The sequence below is a fragment of the Pocillopora verrucosa genome, chromosome 14, assembly GCF_036669915.1.
Source record: "Pocillopora verrucosa isolate sample1 chromosome 14, ASM3666991v2, whole genome shotgun sequence".
Lineage (NCBI taxonomy): Eukaryota > Metazoa > Cnidaria > Anthozoa > Scleractinia > Pocilloporidae > Pocillopora > Pocillopora verrucosa.
This window is the reverse complement of record NC_089325.1, coordinates 11,364,447-11,383,062: the sequence shown is the minus strand read 5'-3', so window position 1 is coordinate 11,383,062 and position 18,616 is coordinate 11,364,447. Positions and strand designations below refer to the sequence as shown.

At 36.2% G+C, this 18,616-nt stretch overlaps 2 protein-coding genes across 2 annotated transcripts; one reads left to right on the top strand and one right to left on the bottom strand.

Moving 5' to 3' along the window:
- The first annotated feature begins 25 nt into the window (after positions 1-25).
- Positions 26-6,006, top strand: LOC131789651 (tumor suppressor candidate 3). The gene is made up of 11 exons (XM_059106804.2): positions 26-127; positions 1,069-1,238; positions 2,259-2,376; positions 2,499-2,581; positions 2,907-2,964; positions 3,187-3,327; positions 3,532-3,621; positions 3,763-3,826; positions 4,338-4,412; positions 4,981-5,071; positions 5,795-6,006. Exons 1-11 carry the CDS (start codon positions 44-46, stop codon positions 5,808-5,810), a joined length of 990 nt encoding a protein of 329 aa, XP_058962787.1. The 5' UTR covers positions 26-43; the 3' UTR covers positions 5,811-6,006.
- Positions 5,984-18,611, bottom strand: LOC131789650 (RNA-binding protein 26). Its single transcript, XM_059106803.2, has 18 exons — positions 18,293-18,611; positions 16,983-17,101; positions 16,658-16,866; positions 15,353-15,875; positions 14,294-14,734; positions 13,825-14,001; positions 12,664-12,974; positions 12,314-12,463; positions 12,110-12,202; positions 11,344-11,481; positions 10,874-10,948; positions 10,624-10,686; positions 10,375-10,479; positions 9,552-9,656; positions 8,368-8,583; positions 8,179-8,265; positions 7,751-7,933; positions 5,984-7,193 (listed from the first exon to the last, which is right to left on the bottom strand). The coding sequence occupies exons 1-18, from the start codon at positions 18,349-18,351 to the stop codon at positions 7,092-7,094; spliced, it is 3,156 nt and encodes a 1,051-aa protein (XP_058962786.2). The 5' UTR covers positions 18,352-18,611; the 3' UTR covers positions 5,984-7,091.
- Positions 18,612-18,616: the final 5 nt, after the last annotated feature.

Sequence of the window (18,616 nt, the reverse complement as noted above, 5' to 3'; positions counted from 1 at the left end):
GAGTACACTCACGGGGTCTGGTTACCAACTTGGAAGCTCCAACATGGCGTCTCGCGGTTGGCTGCTTCTCTTAGCACTTATACTTGGCCTTTCAGACTGTTATGGCAAGAAGAAAGTCTCAAAAGAGGTAAGAAACTTTTTAAAATGAACAAAAGTTAAGAAAGATCACCCAAGTTATCAAATATTTCGAAAACGCTTAACACAGATGCTAGATCCGGTTGACCGAATTTGCAGCCTTCCTGTCAATAACCTGCTTTCATTGACAGATGCCGCATTGAGCCCCTGACAAAAGGCTATTGAATAATTTTACTTTTCAGCGTTTCGGGAAATTATTTTTCCATATTTCAGCTGTGTAACCCTGTAAATTGAAGCTTTTTTCACTCGTGATAATCATAGTCACTCTGTGAGTTAAAACTGCTTTGTTCCAATTTGTTTTGAACCCAGGAACGGTTTATCTACTTATAACCAAGAGAACGAGCTGGGAAAAAGAAAAATGAATTGGCGTCTTTGTAAATTTTTCTTTTTTTTGATGTGCAATTTTTTAATTAGCCCTGCAAATTTGTCAATTTGCTCTCATAGTTTCCAAGTTGAATTTAATTATTTAAAATATACCTAACTGATTAACAGTCACTTGTTTTCTGGAACAAAAGTTGCTTTTAAACTGAAATCTTTTGCCAAAACTATCTTTTTCACATTGTTCTTGGAGGTGAATGGTTCCTTATAATGACCAACAAGTTAGCCAGTACATGTAAGTTGGTACATACTGGTATTAAGGCTAACCCCTCAAAATTATAAGTCTCTCAATGTCTGACTGACCCAGTTCTTGGAAAAGTACCTCAGTAAATTATTTGGTCTCTCCAAGTTTTTCTTTTTGCCTAACCAACAAACCCTCTTTGGAACAAATCTCAATGAGAAACCAAACATTTATATGAAAAGCCTACTCTTGATGGGAATGGTAGCTGACACAGATCAAAGTTGATCTTTGGTCGAGGCCTCATGTGCCTAGACACACAGGAGAACTCAATGATGAACTTAGTTCTGAGAATTACTGTTCTGTTAAATTTTCAGTCTCTGTTGGAAACTAGAGTCAAACAGCTTATGGACTGGAACCAAAGGAAGCCAGTCATTAGATTAAATGGAGACAAATACAGAACATACTTACGAGCATCACCAAGGAATTACTCTGTCATCCTTATGCTTACAGCTCTTGCACCACACAGACAATGTACCATTTGTAGGTAGGTAATTTCTTATTACATTATCAACATTGAATATAGGGTTAACCCTTTAACTCCCAGATCAAATTTGTAATTCTCCTTTCTTTCAACCATACAATTCTTACAATGTTAGCTAAGAGAATTTAGCGTTGGATCAACTAATTATCCCCAAATTGATATTTTTCTTTATTCTCATCACTTTATAATCTGGTTGATGTGGTATTGATATTGTAAGGAGAAATTCTGTCTTGGTCACTCATGGGAGTTAAAGGATTAAAGTAATGAGGATAACCAATTTGAACAGTGTTTAAAGAAGCTGTTGATTCATATTGTTAATACTATGATTCAAGGAGTAACTAATAAGTAATTTCAATACAGTGACATGCAGAAAGGTGACAAGAATGCATGAGTATCATCAAGGGGATATGGTGTGATGAGAATAACCAATTTGAACAGTGTCTAAAGAAGCTGTCGATTCAGATTTTTAACCCTTTAATTCCAAGGAGTAACTTGTAAGTAATTTCAATGCAGTAACAAGCAGAAAGATTATAAGAATGCATGAGTATCAATTGTTTGATTTGAATCCAAATTCTCAGCTTAACCCTTTAACTCTCATGAGTGACCAAGACAGAATTTCTCCTCACAATATCAATACAACATCAACCAGATAAGTGTTGAGAATGAAGAAAAATATCAATTTGGGGCTAATTAGTTGACCCTGTACTAAATTTTCTAAACTAACATCATAAGAATAATATGACAGACAGTAAGGAGAATTACATATTGGATCTGGGAATTAAAGGGTTAAATTAATGAGATGGATGAGAGACAGCAAGGAGAACTGACTACTACAGAAATATTGGAGTAGAAAATCGTGGGAAAGGGGTGAGCAAGTTTCCCCTTGTTAGTATTGATGAAAATGTTTAGAAAACAGTGTAGGGAATATGCATGCTGATGTTAGGGTATGAAAAGTGTTAATGACACAGGTTTAAATCTTGTTGCTGTAGTTCTAAACTGTGTTTTTCTTTTTTCATCCAACAGAGAAGCTAATAACGAGTTTACAATCCTTGCCAACTCTTGGCGTTATTCTCAGCAGTATTCCAACAAAGTGTTTTTTGCAGTTGTTGATTTTGATGAAGGTCCAGATGTATTTAGTGCGGTAAGACTAGTCATTTAAGTAATTTTTCAAAGTTATTACTTCAAATGGTACCCACCCTGTTGCAGTAAAACTTTGGAGCTTCTTTGTGTCTTGACACAACTCACTGTTTTTTTTGTTTATAGCTGCGATTGAATTCTGCACCAATGTTCATGCACTTTCCACCAAAAGGAAAACCCAAAAAGGCAGACACTTATGATATTCAAAGGTAAAATATCTACATTGCAATGCTAACTGATTACATTTAGCATCAATTGCTCTGATGAAGGACTAATGCTGGAAGTGTCAGCTTTTAAACTCTTTATGGTGGCCTATTTACATTATCAACTTAGTTAATAGTAGTAAATTACCCTGCTATACTCTCCCACTGACACAGCACCACAGCTTCTTTAGAAACTTAACCCCTTTAAATTTTTGAGGGACTGATTGTAATGGACAGGATACATTATGTTAGTTCTTCTACTTCATTTGTATCAGTGACCCTTTTACATACTTTTGATTGTTCACTTAAACATTTGTTGTTTTCATGGTAGAATGGGCTTCTCTGCAGAACAGTTGGCCAGATGGGTAGCAGAACGCACAGATGTTAATGTATGTGTGGTTTCCATAAACTTGTCTTAACTATCCATGTTGAACAACAAGTTTTTGTAATCATGTTGCTTCTGTGCTACAACTTTTTGTTGTAGTAGTATTTTTATGGTGTGCATTTAAATTAGTTGATTCAAAACTAGATAAGTGGTAAAACCTGTTAACCTTCTTTTTGTGTTATTACTTATCAAATAAACATTTATTGTTGTTTGGTGTTTTTTGCAGATCAGGGTATTCCGTCCACCCAATTACATGGGTGCTGTGATAATGGGTTTGCTAGTAGTTCTGATTGGAGGACTACTCTATGTGCGACGCAAAAACTTGGAGTTCCTCTACAACAAGACATACTGGGCAATTGGAGCTCTGGTAAACATTTTGTTCCTTTTATTTTCACATGAAAACATCTAAATGTACTCCGCAAATCATGTAATTTTTGTCTAATCAAATTATGACACTGCTGTCATTTGAGAGTCCGAAAAGAAACCTAAACTTAATTGCTTGCAATTGTGCTTAAACTTAGTGAGATTTGAAATATTTTAAAAAAATTCAAAACATTTTGTCCTTAAACAGTGTGTGGTATTTGTCATGACTTCTGGTCAGATGTGGAATCACATCCGAGGACCTCCTTATGCCCACAAGAATCCACAAACAGGACAAGTGGTAAGTTGCAAGTGATGGATGGTAAAGAAGTCATGCATCTTGATATACACTCATTGTTTGAGATTTAAACATATGAAAGTTTATTTCACTTCTCCTAGGTGGTATTAAATGAAAATATAAACATATTGTTTTTTTATTTAGAGCTACATACATGGCAGCAGTCAAGCACAGTTTGTTGCTGAAACTCATATTGTCATTTTTCTGAGTATCCTTTTGTAGCAATAAATAAATGTATTTTTTTAAATAAACAACAAGTGAGAAAAGGTTTTAAATCAGCTGTAAAACTTCAGAACTTCAAAGGAAACCTTTTGAACATTTAGCAAATGAATGAATACTTGAATAATATGTGGTTCCTAGAAATAACCAATACCATGTCTATAGAGGAACATTTGTAAATCCTGACATAATTAGGGTTTAAAATAGCTACTTTTGTTCTCCTCTTTCTTGGAGTTTTTACCATAATGTGGTATAACAAGAGGAAACACCAGAACTGGGATTGCAACTATGATGCTAATATGGTAATTCTAGTGTGGCTGAAGAAGGGTTTTAATTAATTTAATTATTTTGTTAGAGAAGTATGGCTGTTTTATTTTATTTGAGTCATCAGTTTAATTGATATTCACTGTGAGTTAAAAAAAAGGAATGTACTTCATATTTAAAATACTTTTTAAAAAGTTTTGCTATATCTTGGCCTAATCCTTGACCCATTTTCAAAGATGCCTTGTATGTTGTTGGAATGATTCTTCTTAATGAGAAGGCATTTGAAGTCAAAGAGATTGGAAAACGTAGAAGTAAGTGTTCTAACTGCCTTTGCTTTTGAAGTTTAAGTCCCAGTAAAATCTTTTCATACACTGTTAATCTGTTGCCTGAAACAGAGAGAAAATGTGAGGAGGAACATTGGTAAAATAACTATTGTTTGTTCACCAAGAATTGATATATATGTCAGTGGGTATTGCTTGGAATTGATAGCTGACAGTGTCTTTGAAGGAGATGAAGAAATATCGATTATTCTGAGTGGTTCTAGCTTGTTCTATGCATTCAGTTAGTAAAACAAAGCACGAGTTTGGACAAGTGAGAACCAAGGGAGTTTTGGGTTGCTTAAAGAGTGTGTTTTACTTGCCCAGATCTAAACCTTTGGACTTCTTTGCCCAGATTTAAACCTTTGGACCTTTTCACTCCACTGCTACTATGGCACTGTTAAATTTTTGCTCCATTTTACCAACTACCGGTAAATGCCTGGAACAGACTAGAGTGGTTCTTGTAGTCCTTCAATTCTGAAGTCCTTCGATTCAGTTTGTAGTTTTCCATACATGCTCACATTGTAACCATATTGAACTAAGGTTGGATCTTCTTTCTCAGTTGTAGTTATGGTTGGTTTGGGTCTTGTGGTGTTGTTCTTCAGCTTGCTGCTGTCTGTGTTTCGTTCCAAGTACCATGGATATCCTTACAGGTAATCAATCCAAGAAATTGTGCAGTTTCAACCATGTTCTTTGGAAAATTGCTGTCAAGTGCAACCAGTGGTTTTAGATTCAATAGTGTGAAATTGCATTGCATTGCATTAGCAATACTTGATACAAGTCTCTTCATGAATTTAAAAGTTAATTAACCACCAGTTGGAAAAGGCAGCTCTCTGTCACAGGAAATAGTATCTCAGCAATGGAGAACTTTTTCCATTTTACTTAACCTCCTCTCAATACAAAGGAAGGGGGGGGGGGGTTGAGTGGGTGGAAGAATTCTGTGGCTGTTTCTCAAAAATCCCTGTAAATTAATTGGCCCAAAGCCTTATTTTGAAATCAAAATTTAAAGAATAAAGAATCTGGTTCTGGCACCCTAACCAGTCCACTTCGATTCTTTACTTGATGGTTTAATTGAATAATTTTCAAAACTTTTGAAACCCCCATCTTGAATGAGAACAGAGCAGCTTTACAGGCCTGTTAAGTTACTGAGATCCTTAAGAAAGAGAGAGACTATGTTAACACAAGAAAAGAAGACCTGTATTTCTTGTTCAAAATATACCTCACTAATACAGAAGAATCTAAAGCATTATAACCATGTTTGCAGACTTTAATCTAAACATACCTATATTATTTTGAGTTGTTCCTTCCAATGCGCATGCTGTTGTGTGATACTCAATTGTTGACTAAGATGTATGTACCTCTTTTTTCTCCTCCAGTTTCTTGATAAAGTGAAGTCAGGAGTCCCATCACTGAAGGATTTCACTCTCCTAGGGCATTGCTGTGCTAGATATAAAATAAACCTTTCCTTCTTCTTTACCAAAATAAGTTAAAACATTCGCTACAAAAGATATCTGTAAACTGCAGTACAACCTATTAGGCAATTTAACATCTTTGAAAGTGGTGAAATAAAAGTTTTTGGTTTCCGTTTTCCAATTGTTTAATTCTTCCACAGTACTCTATATAATATGATACTTGACTTTTCTCCCTCATAAGTGATTAACACATAGTTCCTACTTGCAATATTAATATGATATCAAGCAGACAAGGATGAAAATAAAGAAAGTTATCAATTAGGGGATTAAAGGTTGATCCAACACCAGATTCTTAGAATTAACATTACAAGGAATGTACAGCAGACAGGGAGGGGAATTGCTAATGAGATCTTGGTGGAAAATCACATGTACTTGCTTATTCATACAGACAGTATGTGAAACCTTGAGTAACCCTTCACAAACTGGGGTGCATACAATTGTATGACAACCTGCCTGAGAGTATGCCTACTGACGTTGGGTTATACGGGTTGTCTTTAGACTTACCGTCTTCAAGTGAATAATATCAAGAACCATGATTTAAGGGAGAAAAATTACAAACACTGACCTTGCATATCCTTGCCTGCAAATGATGCAAGATCTTTAAGACAGTTCCTCTTCAGTCCATAAGAAACTGTTTTCCATTCCATTCTTCCTCCTTGTAATGTCAAGCATTTTCCAGGCTTTTCATCACAAATCTTTGACCACAGTCTCCATACAATCACATTGATTATTGACTTTTGAGAGAATTTTTTTTTTTTTTTTTTTTTTACTTTTTTTTGTCAGAAGTGCAAAACATTTTTTTTTTGTCTCGTTCACTTTTTTTTCCACAAGGGAAATAATTTTCTTCTAGAAGCTTGAAGTCAAGCAACTGTTTTTTGTTCTTTTCTCTTTGTAGAAGTTCTTTTCATTTTTCTTTTTTTAAAGAATCATTTCACTCTTCTAAAGTTAATGACTTTTTCACTGTACAATGGTTCATAACAACATGAAATAAAATTAAAATAGCAATAACAACATAAGATAACTACATTTCATCTAAAATTTGAGTAGTACCTCAATTTGGTTACAGAATTATGTGGCATGCTCACATAAATAAACTGTTACTCTGGAAGATAGCAGAGTGGCTTTCCTATCCATATCACAAAATGTTAAGTTACAACATGTAATAGTCCTATTTTTCCATTCAAAGTCATGCATGCTGTAACTATCTTTTCCATGACCGCTCATCTTCTTCTTCTTCTTCCTCATCAAAGTCTTCCCCCAAAAGGAGGGCTTCATCTGTCTCAGGATCAAATTCATGTTTTCCCTGAAAAGGGAACACAACTGTTCACCCTTTGACCCCTTAGAGTGACTGGCATCTAATTTATCCTCGAGATATCACCCCTCAAGCACACATTAATGTCAAAAGAACAAAGGAAATGATCGATATCCTAAGAAGCTTTGATCATTATCAAAAGAATCCTTGTCAGTAACAAAAGAAATGTACTAAAAACTGATAACAGTGACTGGATTCTAAATTCTCCTTACAGTATCTGCCTTAACCAAATGCAAAAGTCATGAGAATAAAGGAAATGATTACCAATTAAAGAAGCTCCTGATTATCAAAAAATTCATCTTGTCAGTACCATTGGAAATATACAAAAAAAACAGTGGGAAGAATATGCACATTGATGATAGAGTGTAAAGGGGTTAAACAGACAATTTTGGAGATTAAATGAAACAAAAGACACAAGAATCAGCTTTTTGGGCCTGTTAAGTTACCAGGTATTTCAAGAAATGGGCCCCAGGACTGGTAACTAACAGGAATTTAGAGCAAAATGCTCAAAGTCTCAAAGTGCTTCAACCAAGCCATCATCAACTTACAAATTCTGCATCAAAAAGTCCTAGCTCTTCCTCAACTTTCCTCAGTGTTGTTGGAGTGGTAGGGGTTGTGGGTGTGGTGGGAGTGGTTGGAACAGCTGTAGATGGAGAAGGAGGAGGGACTGAGGCACGAAACCATGAAACTTTCAGAGCTCTTCCTTTGAACATTTTCCCTTTGTTGTAAGCCTAACACAACAAAACAGAAGTAAGTACACTGCCATGAAGTGAAATAGTTTACAGTTAATTTGAAGGACAGGAATTTGCTTGTTGAAAAGTTCTTGAGATACTTTCCTGCATTACCATCAACACAGTTTAATTATTCCCATTTTCTTTAGATAATTTTTGCTCCAGCTATTACTTATCCATGGTCAAACTGCGAAAAAGAGCACACACTATAACAGCTTCAAGAAGAAAGAAATATTTATTCTTACGATTTCTGCTTCTTTTCTTGTGCGAAAAGTCAGGTGAAGTGTATTCTTGTCCTCAATATATTCTTCATTGTCAACAATTCCAAATTCCTGTCACAAAAAAATATATATAGGGTTGGACTGATGTTAACAACAATGTTAGGAAACATACAGCTACCAAGTTATTGAACACTTTGTTTCAAAAAAACTTACACTGTAGTGTTCTGAGATGTCCTCTTTCTGTTCTGGTGTGACTTCATTCACAACAATCTGTTTGGGTCTGTGATCTAGGGTGGCACTCTCTCTTGTCCACACCCGTGTTGTTTTTGGCAGAGGCCTGCCTCTAGCAGCTGTTCCTCTGCCTCTACCTCTAACTACACCTCTGCCACGCCCTTTATTAGGTGGGTCTAACAATCCCAGAGATTTGGCCTGAAAAAAAGGAAAAAGTGAAAGAAAGATGATTTTATATAATGAAGTAGCTTGATATTCTTTGGCTTTCAATTTGATATTCAAAATTATGAAATAATGTTCTTCATGTAAATGTGTTTCATAGACAAGGATCAATCACACTCAGGTATTTTTCATAGACTCAAGGGTTTAAATAATTTTAAAAACCCAAAGACAGAAGCAGCTTGTAGGCTTTACAGATGGCTGTAAGAGGTCTTAAAGGCAGCAGTAACCACCAGTAACCTGCTTCTATTGAAACCCCAGCAGACTTACTGAGTGCTTAACCTTTTAACTCCCAGAAGTGATAAACCTCTTGACTTCCCCCTATGATATCCAAACATTATACCACGAACAGAGATAGATTGATAGATAGATAGTTAGATAGAAAGATAGATAGATAGATAGACAGACAGACAGACAGACAGACAGACAGACAGATAGATAGATAGATAGATAGATAGATAGATAGATAGTTAGATAGAAAGATAGATAGATAGATAGACAGACAGACAGACAGATAGATTGATAGATAGATAGATAGATAGATAGATAGTTAGATAGAAAGATAGATAGATAGATAGACAGACAGACAGACAGACAGACAGATAGATAGATAGATATGTTTATTGAAAAAAGTGCAACTTGCAGCTGGGAGCTGAATTGCATGTACCTAAAATAACAATTTTAAATAAAAATAATAAACATATAAATTGAATAATATTGAAAACGTGAATTACAAAATTGGATTTAATCTATGTGATCTAAATATGTGAGGAGAATTCTCAAACTTATCAGGTAGAAGTTGTTAACTATCTCTAATACCAAATTCTCCTCACTAATTTAAGAGGAAATGTGGGGCAGCTAAAGGGAGAACTAGCAATCAGATCTTTGGAGTTAACAGGTTAAGTACATTGTCCCACATTGACTGTCTAAGTGAATAGGTATAGTACCTCTTGTTTTAGTTCTTCAACTTTTTTCTTCAGTTCTGTGGTGTCTTCTCCTGTGTTTTGATGGGTAATGAGATCTAATTCTTGGTCAAGAATTGCTTTTTGAGCCTGAAATAAGAAAAAGTTCTTGATTACTAACTGTACAATATTTTGGTAGTTTGTACTAATGATTTAATGATCCAATTCATTGGTATTGAGACTGAAATATGTAATTGGAATGGATACGAGTTCAGGACCATGATAGACTACCATTAAGAAGGGGGCAAATTTCTGTGGTGCTGTGTAAGGCAGGAGTACTCCAAGATAGTCCAGTTTTATCAAATAAGTTGATAATGTAAATTGGTCACCTAAGAAAGCTTTTAAAGCTGATGTTTCTGGCATCAGTCCTTTGTCAGAGTGAGTAGACAGAGGACTAACACTCAAAATATCAGCCTTGGAAACTCTTTAACCCTTTAACTCCCATGAATGACCAAGAGAGAATTTCTCCTTACAATATCAACACAATATCAAGCATAGAAGCAATGAGAATAAAGTAAACTATCAATTAGGGGATTATTATTTGATCTAATACCAAATTCTCCAAACTGACATCATAAGAATTGTATGTCAGACAGTAAAAAGAATTACTAATGAGATCTTGGGAGTTAAAGGGTTAAGATGTTCATTTTACATTATCATTAAAAAGAACAGCTGATGAGAGATGAATAAAAATCATCCCATAACATGTTCATTATAAGACTGTGTGTCTATGTGACAAATTCTGCTGGACTTGACTGTTACTACAAAAAAGGGTCCTTGATAAAACCAACTCAGAGTGTCTACTTACAATTTGTCTTGCCTGTGAAGGACTCTCTTTTGATTTGGCTGCCATTGCTGTTAACTCCACTTCTTTCTTCAATGTTTCAATGTTTGAACTTAGAGATTTGATGGTCTGTTTAAAAAAAACAAAACAAAAAAAAAACCAGATATAAATATTAACTTTGCAAGTTCTTCAAACAAAAGTGATGAAAAGGTACAAATTAAATGTGATAAAAGGACTTCATGAAAATCCATCCTTGAGCAGGGAGTCTCTAACCTTCATTATCAACTCTTTCTCTGCAGCACTCAAGTTTTTCTTCTCCAGCTTGGAGATTAAAAGCTGGAAAGAGAGCAAACACAGTGTGTTATCAGTGGAGATTAGGAGATTTAACAACTATATGAAACTGAAGTAATGATTATTTTCTTACAATAACATAACACAGAAAAGCCTTGAAACCAAGAGTAACTGTTGAGTATGCTGTGATTGTTTGAGTGAGGCAGTAAAATTAATATTTTAAGCTTCATACCTTTTGTTCTTGAATTTGCTTGTTAAGCAGTTCTTGCTTTTGTTTCTGAATTTCAAGCTTCTTTTTCATAGCTTCCTGTCATTTAAACAAAAAAGACAGAAACAGGATGGTATGTTAATTTATACTTAACCCTTACACTCTCATGAGTGACCAAGACAGAATTTCTCCTTACAATATCTATACAATATCAACCAGATAAGTGATAAGAATAAAGAAAAATGTCAATTTGGGTATAATTAGTTGATCCAATACTAAATTCTCCAAACTAACATTATAAGACTTGTATGATTAACAGTAAGGAGAATTGCAAATTTTATGTGGGAGTTAAAGAGTTAAGATCTGCAAAGCCAGGCATAAAATTTCTCTTCTTGTAACTGTGTACAAACTATCTGAGTGGTCTTGTTACTTGAAAAGCTCTGCAGATGGATGTTGTCCATTTGCTGTAGAAAGGAAGGTAACATGCCTCTAACCTGTTTTTGAAGCACCTGTTGCCTTTTGTTCAAAGCTGGACCAGAAGGTGTAAGAGCAGGAGGAGCCTTTGTAGTCTTTGAGAAAGTTGTCTTCCCACTTTGAAACATGGTGGGTTTTGCCTTAGGTTCAGTGGCAGGCTGTGAAAACATCAAGATAAAATATTATGACTACAGAATTACACAACTGCAATTCAAAAGTGTTTTCCACTGTCCTAACATTCCCATGTAATGTGTCATATGTCAAACAATCTTTAACAAATGCATATTGTAATTGCAGAAAAAAATTGAATTATAATTATTACTGATGACTGCCTCTGTGAGAAAAAGTGTGTTTTGTTGCCTTTGGCAGAGACCCTTAAGATTCCCAGAGACCCTTAAGATTCCCAGAGACCCTTAAGATTCCCAGAGACCCTTAAGATTCCCAGAGACCCTTAAGATTCCTATTATACCAGCCCTTAACCTTTTCATTCCCTGAAGTGATTAATGTGTAACTTCTCCCTATAATATCCATACATTATCCAGCAAACAGGTGACAAGAATTCTTAAACTAATCAGGTAGAATTTGTCATCTTGATTCAATGCCAAATTCTTGTAACTAATTTACAAGGAAATGTGAAGCAGGTAGAAGGGAGAATTGCCAATCAAATCTTGGGAGTTAAAGAGTTAAGTGTCAATCAATAAAAATTTTGTACCCTTCTCAGACCATCAGGTTCAATTTTGACTGAGCCTTCTGAAATTCAAGTGATAATCTTTTGTCAAGTCAAACCTTAATAGAGTCCTCCTTTGCAGTTGATTCCCCATCGGCAGATGCCGATCCAGAGTTACTGGATGGTGTGGCTTCTTTGCTTGAATTTCCATCCTGAAATTCACAATTCAGACATCACCCACAGTCAACAATAAGTATTTCCCTGATTGAAAAACTTTGGAAGTACAATAATCTGAAAGATTAGAACATGTAGCCATGGTATACCTTATTATTCTGGTTCCTGTCAGGGTTGTGCCAAAACACCCTGATAAATCTGTTACCAAGGACAGCATCGGGACAAGAATAAGCTGCTTTACATTCTTGGTGATGAGAAAACTGAACGAGTGCTGCTTCAGGATCTCCAAAGGCACAAACCTGTAAACACACAAGTTAGGAAAAAAAGAAATCATAAGATTTTGAAGCATTTGATAACTTTTGTCCAGAATCTGTGAATTTTAGCCAAATCTCAGTGATGCAACCATCCTCATTTGACACAATTTGCAGGGCAAAGCCTCAAGTCTCAAGTACATTCCTGTCTGATGTGAAACCAAGAGAGTAAGGGTATTTAAGTTCACCTGAATGTTCCTGATGGTTCCAAATCGTTGAAAATGCTCATTCAACTTTGCAATGTTGTTTAATTCACGAGGAATCTTCTTCAATTCCAGAGTGTCACTAAACTTCCTGGGAAAGCCAAGTCGACTTTTGACTGGAGCAGTTTCATCTTTTTTGCCAGGAGCCTGAATCACACCTGGCTGTGGCACGGCAGACGGTTGCTTCAGAGCTGGTGGCTGGTGATCTTGAGATGGATTAGGGGCATTATCTGAGTGGATCACTATTCTGTCAGGTATGGTGGGCATCCTTGGTCCAGGGGCAGACATGTTGGAAACTATCAGAGAGAATAAACCACAAATTTTATCAAAAAGTAAGCCTCCTTCTTTAGATTCCTCATCTGAGCAGCTGCTTCAATTTTCAACTCATTACATGGCCAAGATGAAGGCAGAGTAGGTTTAAAACACAACTTAACCTTCCTTTTCAGCAATGTCTGCTAATTAGAATCTAGAAATCCCAGTATGACCATGAAGAATGACCAGCATCTAGCTTCTCACAATATCACAGTGAATCAAACATAAAGGTCATGAGAATAAAGCAAATGATCACCAACAGAAGAAACTCTAGATTGCTAAACAAATTCTCATTGTCAGTACCTTTGGAGATGTATACCAAACAGTATGGAGAATATGTAGACTGATGTTACTGTGTTAAGGGCTAATACATCAAAAGCTCTGTGAAATCTCCCTTCTCTACGAAGCCTTCTGTTAAGAGCTTCATATTTCTAATAAGCCCTCCTCCTTCCCTTCCTCCAAACAAAAATTTGAAAATTAAAATACAGGAGCATGATGATCATGCTATGAATATGCTGTGCAAATACCTTTGCAATGAGAAACATATTTAAGCCATGAGTAGGCCAGAACCTAAGGCATTTTAGTTCAAAATATACCTTTATCTGAAAGCCTGTTTTACTGGCAGTTTCTGCTTTAAATATTGCATTTTCTTGGTTTCAGATAATTTACATTTTTCAACCAAAAAAAAAAAAAAGTCCCCCACTCCCTGCCTTCCCTAACTAATAACCCCGGATATTAATAAGTCTCCTTGGCTCTGACTATCAAAATGACCAAAGGCCAACTATAAAGTTCATAAAAGGAAAAAGTTACCATTATGAACTGAAAAAATTTTACCTTGAACAGTGAGCTGAGGTGGATTTGGAGTTACTGCTAAAAGCTCCCTTGACCTCATACCACCCATGTTTGGGTGAAACATTCCATGAGGGGGAATAGGGTGAGGAGGACGGCCATTGCCAAGTCTCATCCACACTGGTGTCCTGTCAAATTGAGGCTGTTCTGGATTGTAGGAATCTAGAGTTCAAAATTAAGAGAACAGTGAGGTAAATGCACATCTTAATATTTTCATTTAATTCAATGACTTAAGCTGATAACTTCCATCTGGATTCTCATGATCATTTGATAATTTTTACAACTGTTTCTGCTATATAATGCCACTATAATTGATCATCATTACTACTATATAACAAAATTTGTTTTCCTCATTGTTATTATTATCATGATTTGGAAGATAAATTAGGAAGAAGCAAAGTTTGGTGTAAATATCAAATAATTTCATTACCATAATTAGTATGTTAGGGCCTACCTTCAAATGGATTACCAAATTGAGGACGGGGTGCCTGTGGCCTTAACATAGGGTTTGGCATCATGTGAACTGTTGGCATTGGTATTACTGGGGCTTGGCTGTGTGGAGGAACCATTCTATTTGGGGCTGTTGGTCTTGGACCACTCACAGGTACAGTGCTGTCAGGACCTTCCTGGCTTGCTTTGGATTTGGGAACATCATTTGGTAGAGGACCAGTGGTGCCGGGAGGAGGGGGTTGTGAGTTTGGGGCAGGATGTGGGGCTGGGTGTGGGGCAGGGTAGCTCCCTGGTATTGGACCAGCAGTGCCTGGTAATGTTGCAGGTGGGATGGGTTGGCCATCTGGAAAGCCTAAAATACCTGGGGGAAGGACATCTTGGACAACAACTGGATCATTTCCATGATCAAAAGGGCAGAGTTCCCCACGCATGCAAAATCCTTTTTCTATGAGGAAAAAAAAAGGACCACACTTCAGATCCAAGGCAATCTCAAAACCCTATCACAGTTTCACTCCTAAGATCTCGAAAGTAATTCCTTCAATTTACTCTCTGCCAAACATTTCTTATAATGTTAGTTATGAATATTTGGTTTCAAATCAAATCACACCCCCTATTTCATATATTTGTTTATTCTGTCAGACTCTCCCAACAGTTTGCTAGTAAATTGTACCTGTTTATACTCAAAGGGGAAAAAGATACCATAAGAGTTAACCCTTTACTCCCTAATATCAGTATCCATGTTCTGCACACTATTCACTATACATTTCCCAAGGTGCTGACAAGGAGAATTTGTTTATTAATCAAGAGCTGCCTTAGTTGGCGATCATTTCCTCTATTCTCATGACCTCAATGTTTGATTCAAGGGTGATGTTGTAAGGAGAAATTAGATGCTAGTCAATCTTAGGGGTTAAAGAGCCTTGCTCAGGTACACAACACAATGACCTGGCAAGGTCTTGACCAAGAGTCAAGTGCATTAACCTTTATACCTTAGCATTCCCACAATGTAAAAGAGGACAGCCACAAATTTTTTCCAGAAAATAATAAAAAAAAAATGAATTCATACCATCATAATCTCTACAACGAGACTTTCTGGAACCACTTCTCTCTCTTTCTTCTCGTCCATGTCTCAAGCGGTCATCTCTAAATCTGTTATCTCTGTATCGTCCTCTCCCCATCCTACCACCTCTTCGATCCCAAGAGGGACTGCCACGCCTTCCCCTTGAATCATCATGAGAGTTCATAAAGCCAGATTGCATTAACCCATCCTGGCCATCCAAATGCTTATTACTTCGTTCACGATGCATGGCACTCGGAATAGGATAAGTTGCATTGTCATAATGTGCACCATCAGATTTACTTCTGGAGCCCTGATCATCATGAGATTCAGAATCTCCATGTCGTATTCCACCAGATTCCTCTTTTGCAAACTTTGAGTAGTCACCCCTGAATCTGCTTTCATCATCACCCCTTCGCTTACGAGATCTGTCACCACTGCTGGACACCACAGAGCTGGTAATTTTGTCGCTAGAATCTGTGGTTCTCCTTGTTCTCTTAAAATCTCTGTCATCATCATCTAATACTGAAGGCTGGAATTGAAGAGATGCAAAGGGGAAAAACCTTAGGCTAGTAAGTGACTTCTGATGAACTACTACTGACATTTTCCTCTCAAGATTGTACTTTATTCCATTTTGATACCCAAGGAGATTGTGCATGTGATTGGGCATCAAAAGTCCTTCAGGCCTTATTCTACCCATCCCAAAATCAAGTGTTGATACCAAATACATGAAAAAACTAACACCAAATTTAACTACAGAAGTATAAACTGAAAAATAAGGTATTTTACCCAGTCAAATCTAGAATTGAAATGAAGATTTTGTCAATCACCCTTAACAAACTTTCTTAACCCTTACACTCCCAAGATTTATCAGTAATTCTCACTCCCTACTATCTGCCATTAATATTGTTTTTATTCTCATCACTTGTCTGTTAGATACTGTATTGAAATTGTAATGAGAAATTCTGTCTTGGTCACTCCTGGGAATGAAAGGGTTAAGTCAGCTATTAAAATATACAATAGCTTATACACAAATCCACTAGCAATTACATTCACAATGTTGATCACAATTTTGACCCTTAAATTCCCAGAAGTGATCAACATGTAACTTCTCCTTATAATAAACATACATTATCCAGTAACTAAGTAATAAGAATACTCAAACTTATCAGTTAGAAGTTGTTATCTTGACCTAACACCAAATTCTCGTATCTAATTCACAAGGAAATGTGTTGCAGCTAGAGGGGAGAATTAACAATCAGATCTTGGGGGTTAAAGGGTTGAGCACAAAGGTCACATGAGATGTTTAATTACCTCTGTTAGAACTCGTGAGTCCTCTGATATTGATGACTTCCTGGGTTTTTCCTGTGGTGTGGTTGAATTTGGGGCTGACTGTGAAGGAACAGCTTTTGGCAGAGGAGCAGAGCTAGCAATTGGTGCGGGATTTGGTTCAGCAAGTGGTTGAGGAATGTAAGAGGAAGTGGCAAGAGCTTCAAACAGCGTGTTCACAAAAGTACCAGTTTCTGAAAAAAAGAAGTAGTCTCATTTGACTGGTTCTGCAAAAAATGTATAAAATTATCCATTCGAATTGTTAGGAGTATCAACCTTTTCCATAGAGAATCTTGAGTGAGAATCTTACCTCCAGACAGGAAAACTTCTAACTGGTCCACACAAATGTCTTTGAGTTCTTCTGTAGGCTTGTCTTTTTTCACTAAAGCAACAACATACTTGGCCAGAGCCGCTGGATCAGCATCACAACTGAAACATTTATAAGGAGAGAAATTGTAATAAACCAAAGGTTATGTCATAAAACCAAATAAATTTCTGCCAACTGGTACAAATTAAGGTTATATTTATATCACTTAACCCTTTAACTCCCACGAGTGACCAAGACAGAATTTCTCCTTATTATATCAATACAATATCATCTAGATTAGTGATGAGCATAGAGAAAAATATAAATTTGGTGATAATTAGTTGATCCAATACAAAATTCTCTGAACTAACATTATAAGAACTGTATGGTTGACAGTAAGGAGAATTACAAATTTGATCTGGGGGTTAAAGGGTTAACAGCATGCTGATTCATCCTAAGAAACCACAGAGGAATGCTTTTGTCCCATTTTCAATATTAAGTCAAATTTTCAATTTTTTAGATGTCCCATAAGACTACTAGGATAATGGCATAAAAAATTAGGAAAGATTTCTGTATAACCACATACTATGCTAAAACAAAGCCATATTACATAAGATAATGTGCTGTTTTGGCCACTGCTTTCCTTATCCAAGAACTGCATGCAGAATTAGTAGGAGCTGTATGGAAATCTTACCAAAAGTCAATCTTAAGATCAGGTTAAAGCAACAAAAAAATACGTTTCTGATCTTCTAATCATTAGTAATCTTTCATTTTTGAACAAGGCAAGGCTTTCTGAACTACACAATAACTTACCATTAACCCTTTAGTAAAAACCCGCTTGTCAGTATGCATAATCTCCATACTGAAAAAAAACTGTTTGTATACATTTCCCAGGGTGCCGAGAAGGAGAAAATGTTGAACAATCAATAACTTCTCTGGTTGGTGATCATCTTTAGTCTTGTGAACAAAATGTGTGTTTCAGGGGTGGTATTGTAAGGAGAAATTGGATGCTAGTCACTCTTAGAGGTCAGAGAATTAACAAAACTAATTAAGTTATTGATGCCAACAGAAAGAAACCTTAAGTCTAATCTCTAATAAACGTCAAAAGATTGCCTAATAATGTTAGCAATACTTCATAGAAATTGAACATCAGCGAGACAAATCAACTCTGAAATGACTTAATAACCAGGTTCCCATCGAAGGCATCTATCGTACAGTTTTAACAATTTTGAGCCATCATGCACGAGTCGTTAATGTTAGTATTTAGTATGTCTACGAAATACAGTTCGGCTTTCCTCTGAATATATACTTACACTGACTCCAAACGAGTTGTAAGCCAAGATTTTAAGGCTTCCACGCTTTTGATTTGCATCGTGGATCCAGGTGTACTTCAAAATTAAACTATTCTTTCGACAACAACCCAAAGCAAACTTCTACTTCAGTCAACCTTACTTCGAAAGTTATGACGGTGTTTTGACGATCGACGCACAATTTATGTGTTCCATGATATCGCTTATCTATTTAAGTATCAAATTTGTAAATCAACTGGTTCCAAAATACATAAACAAAGGCAATGGTTCTCGAATAAAGACACATTCTACTACAGGGACTTGGCGATGAAAGTCGCCATGTTTCTG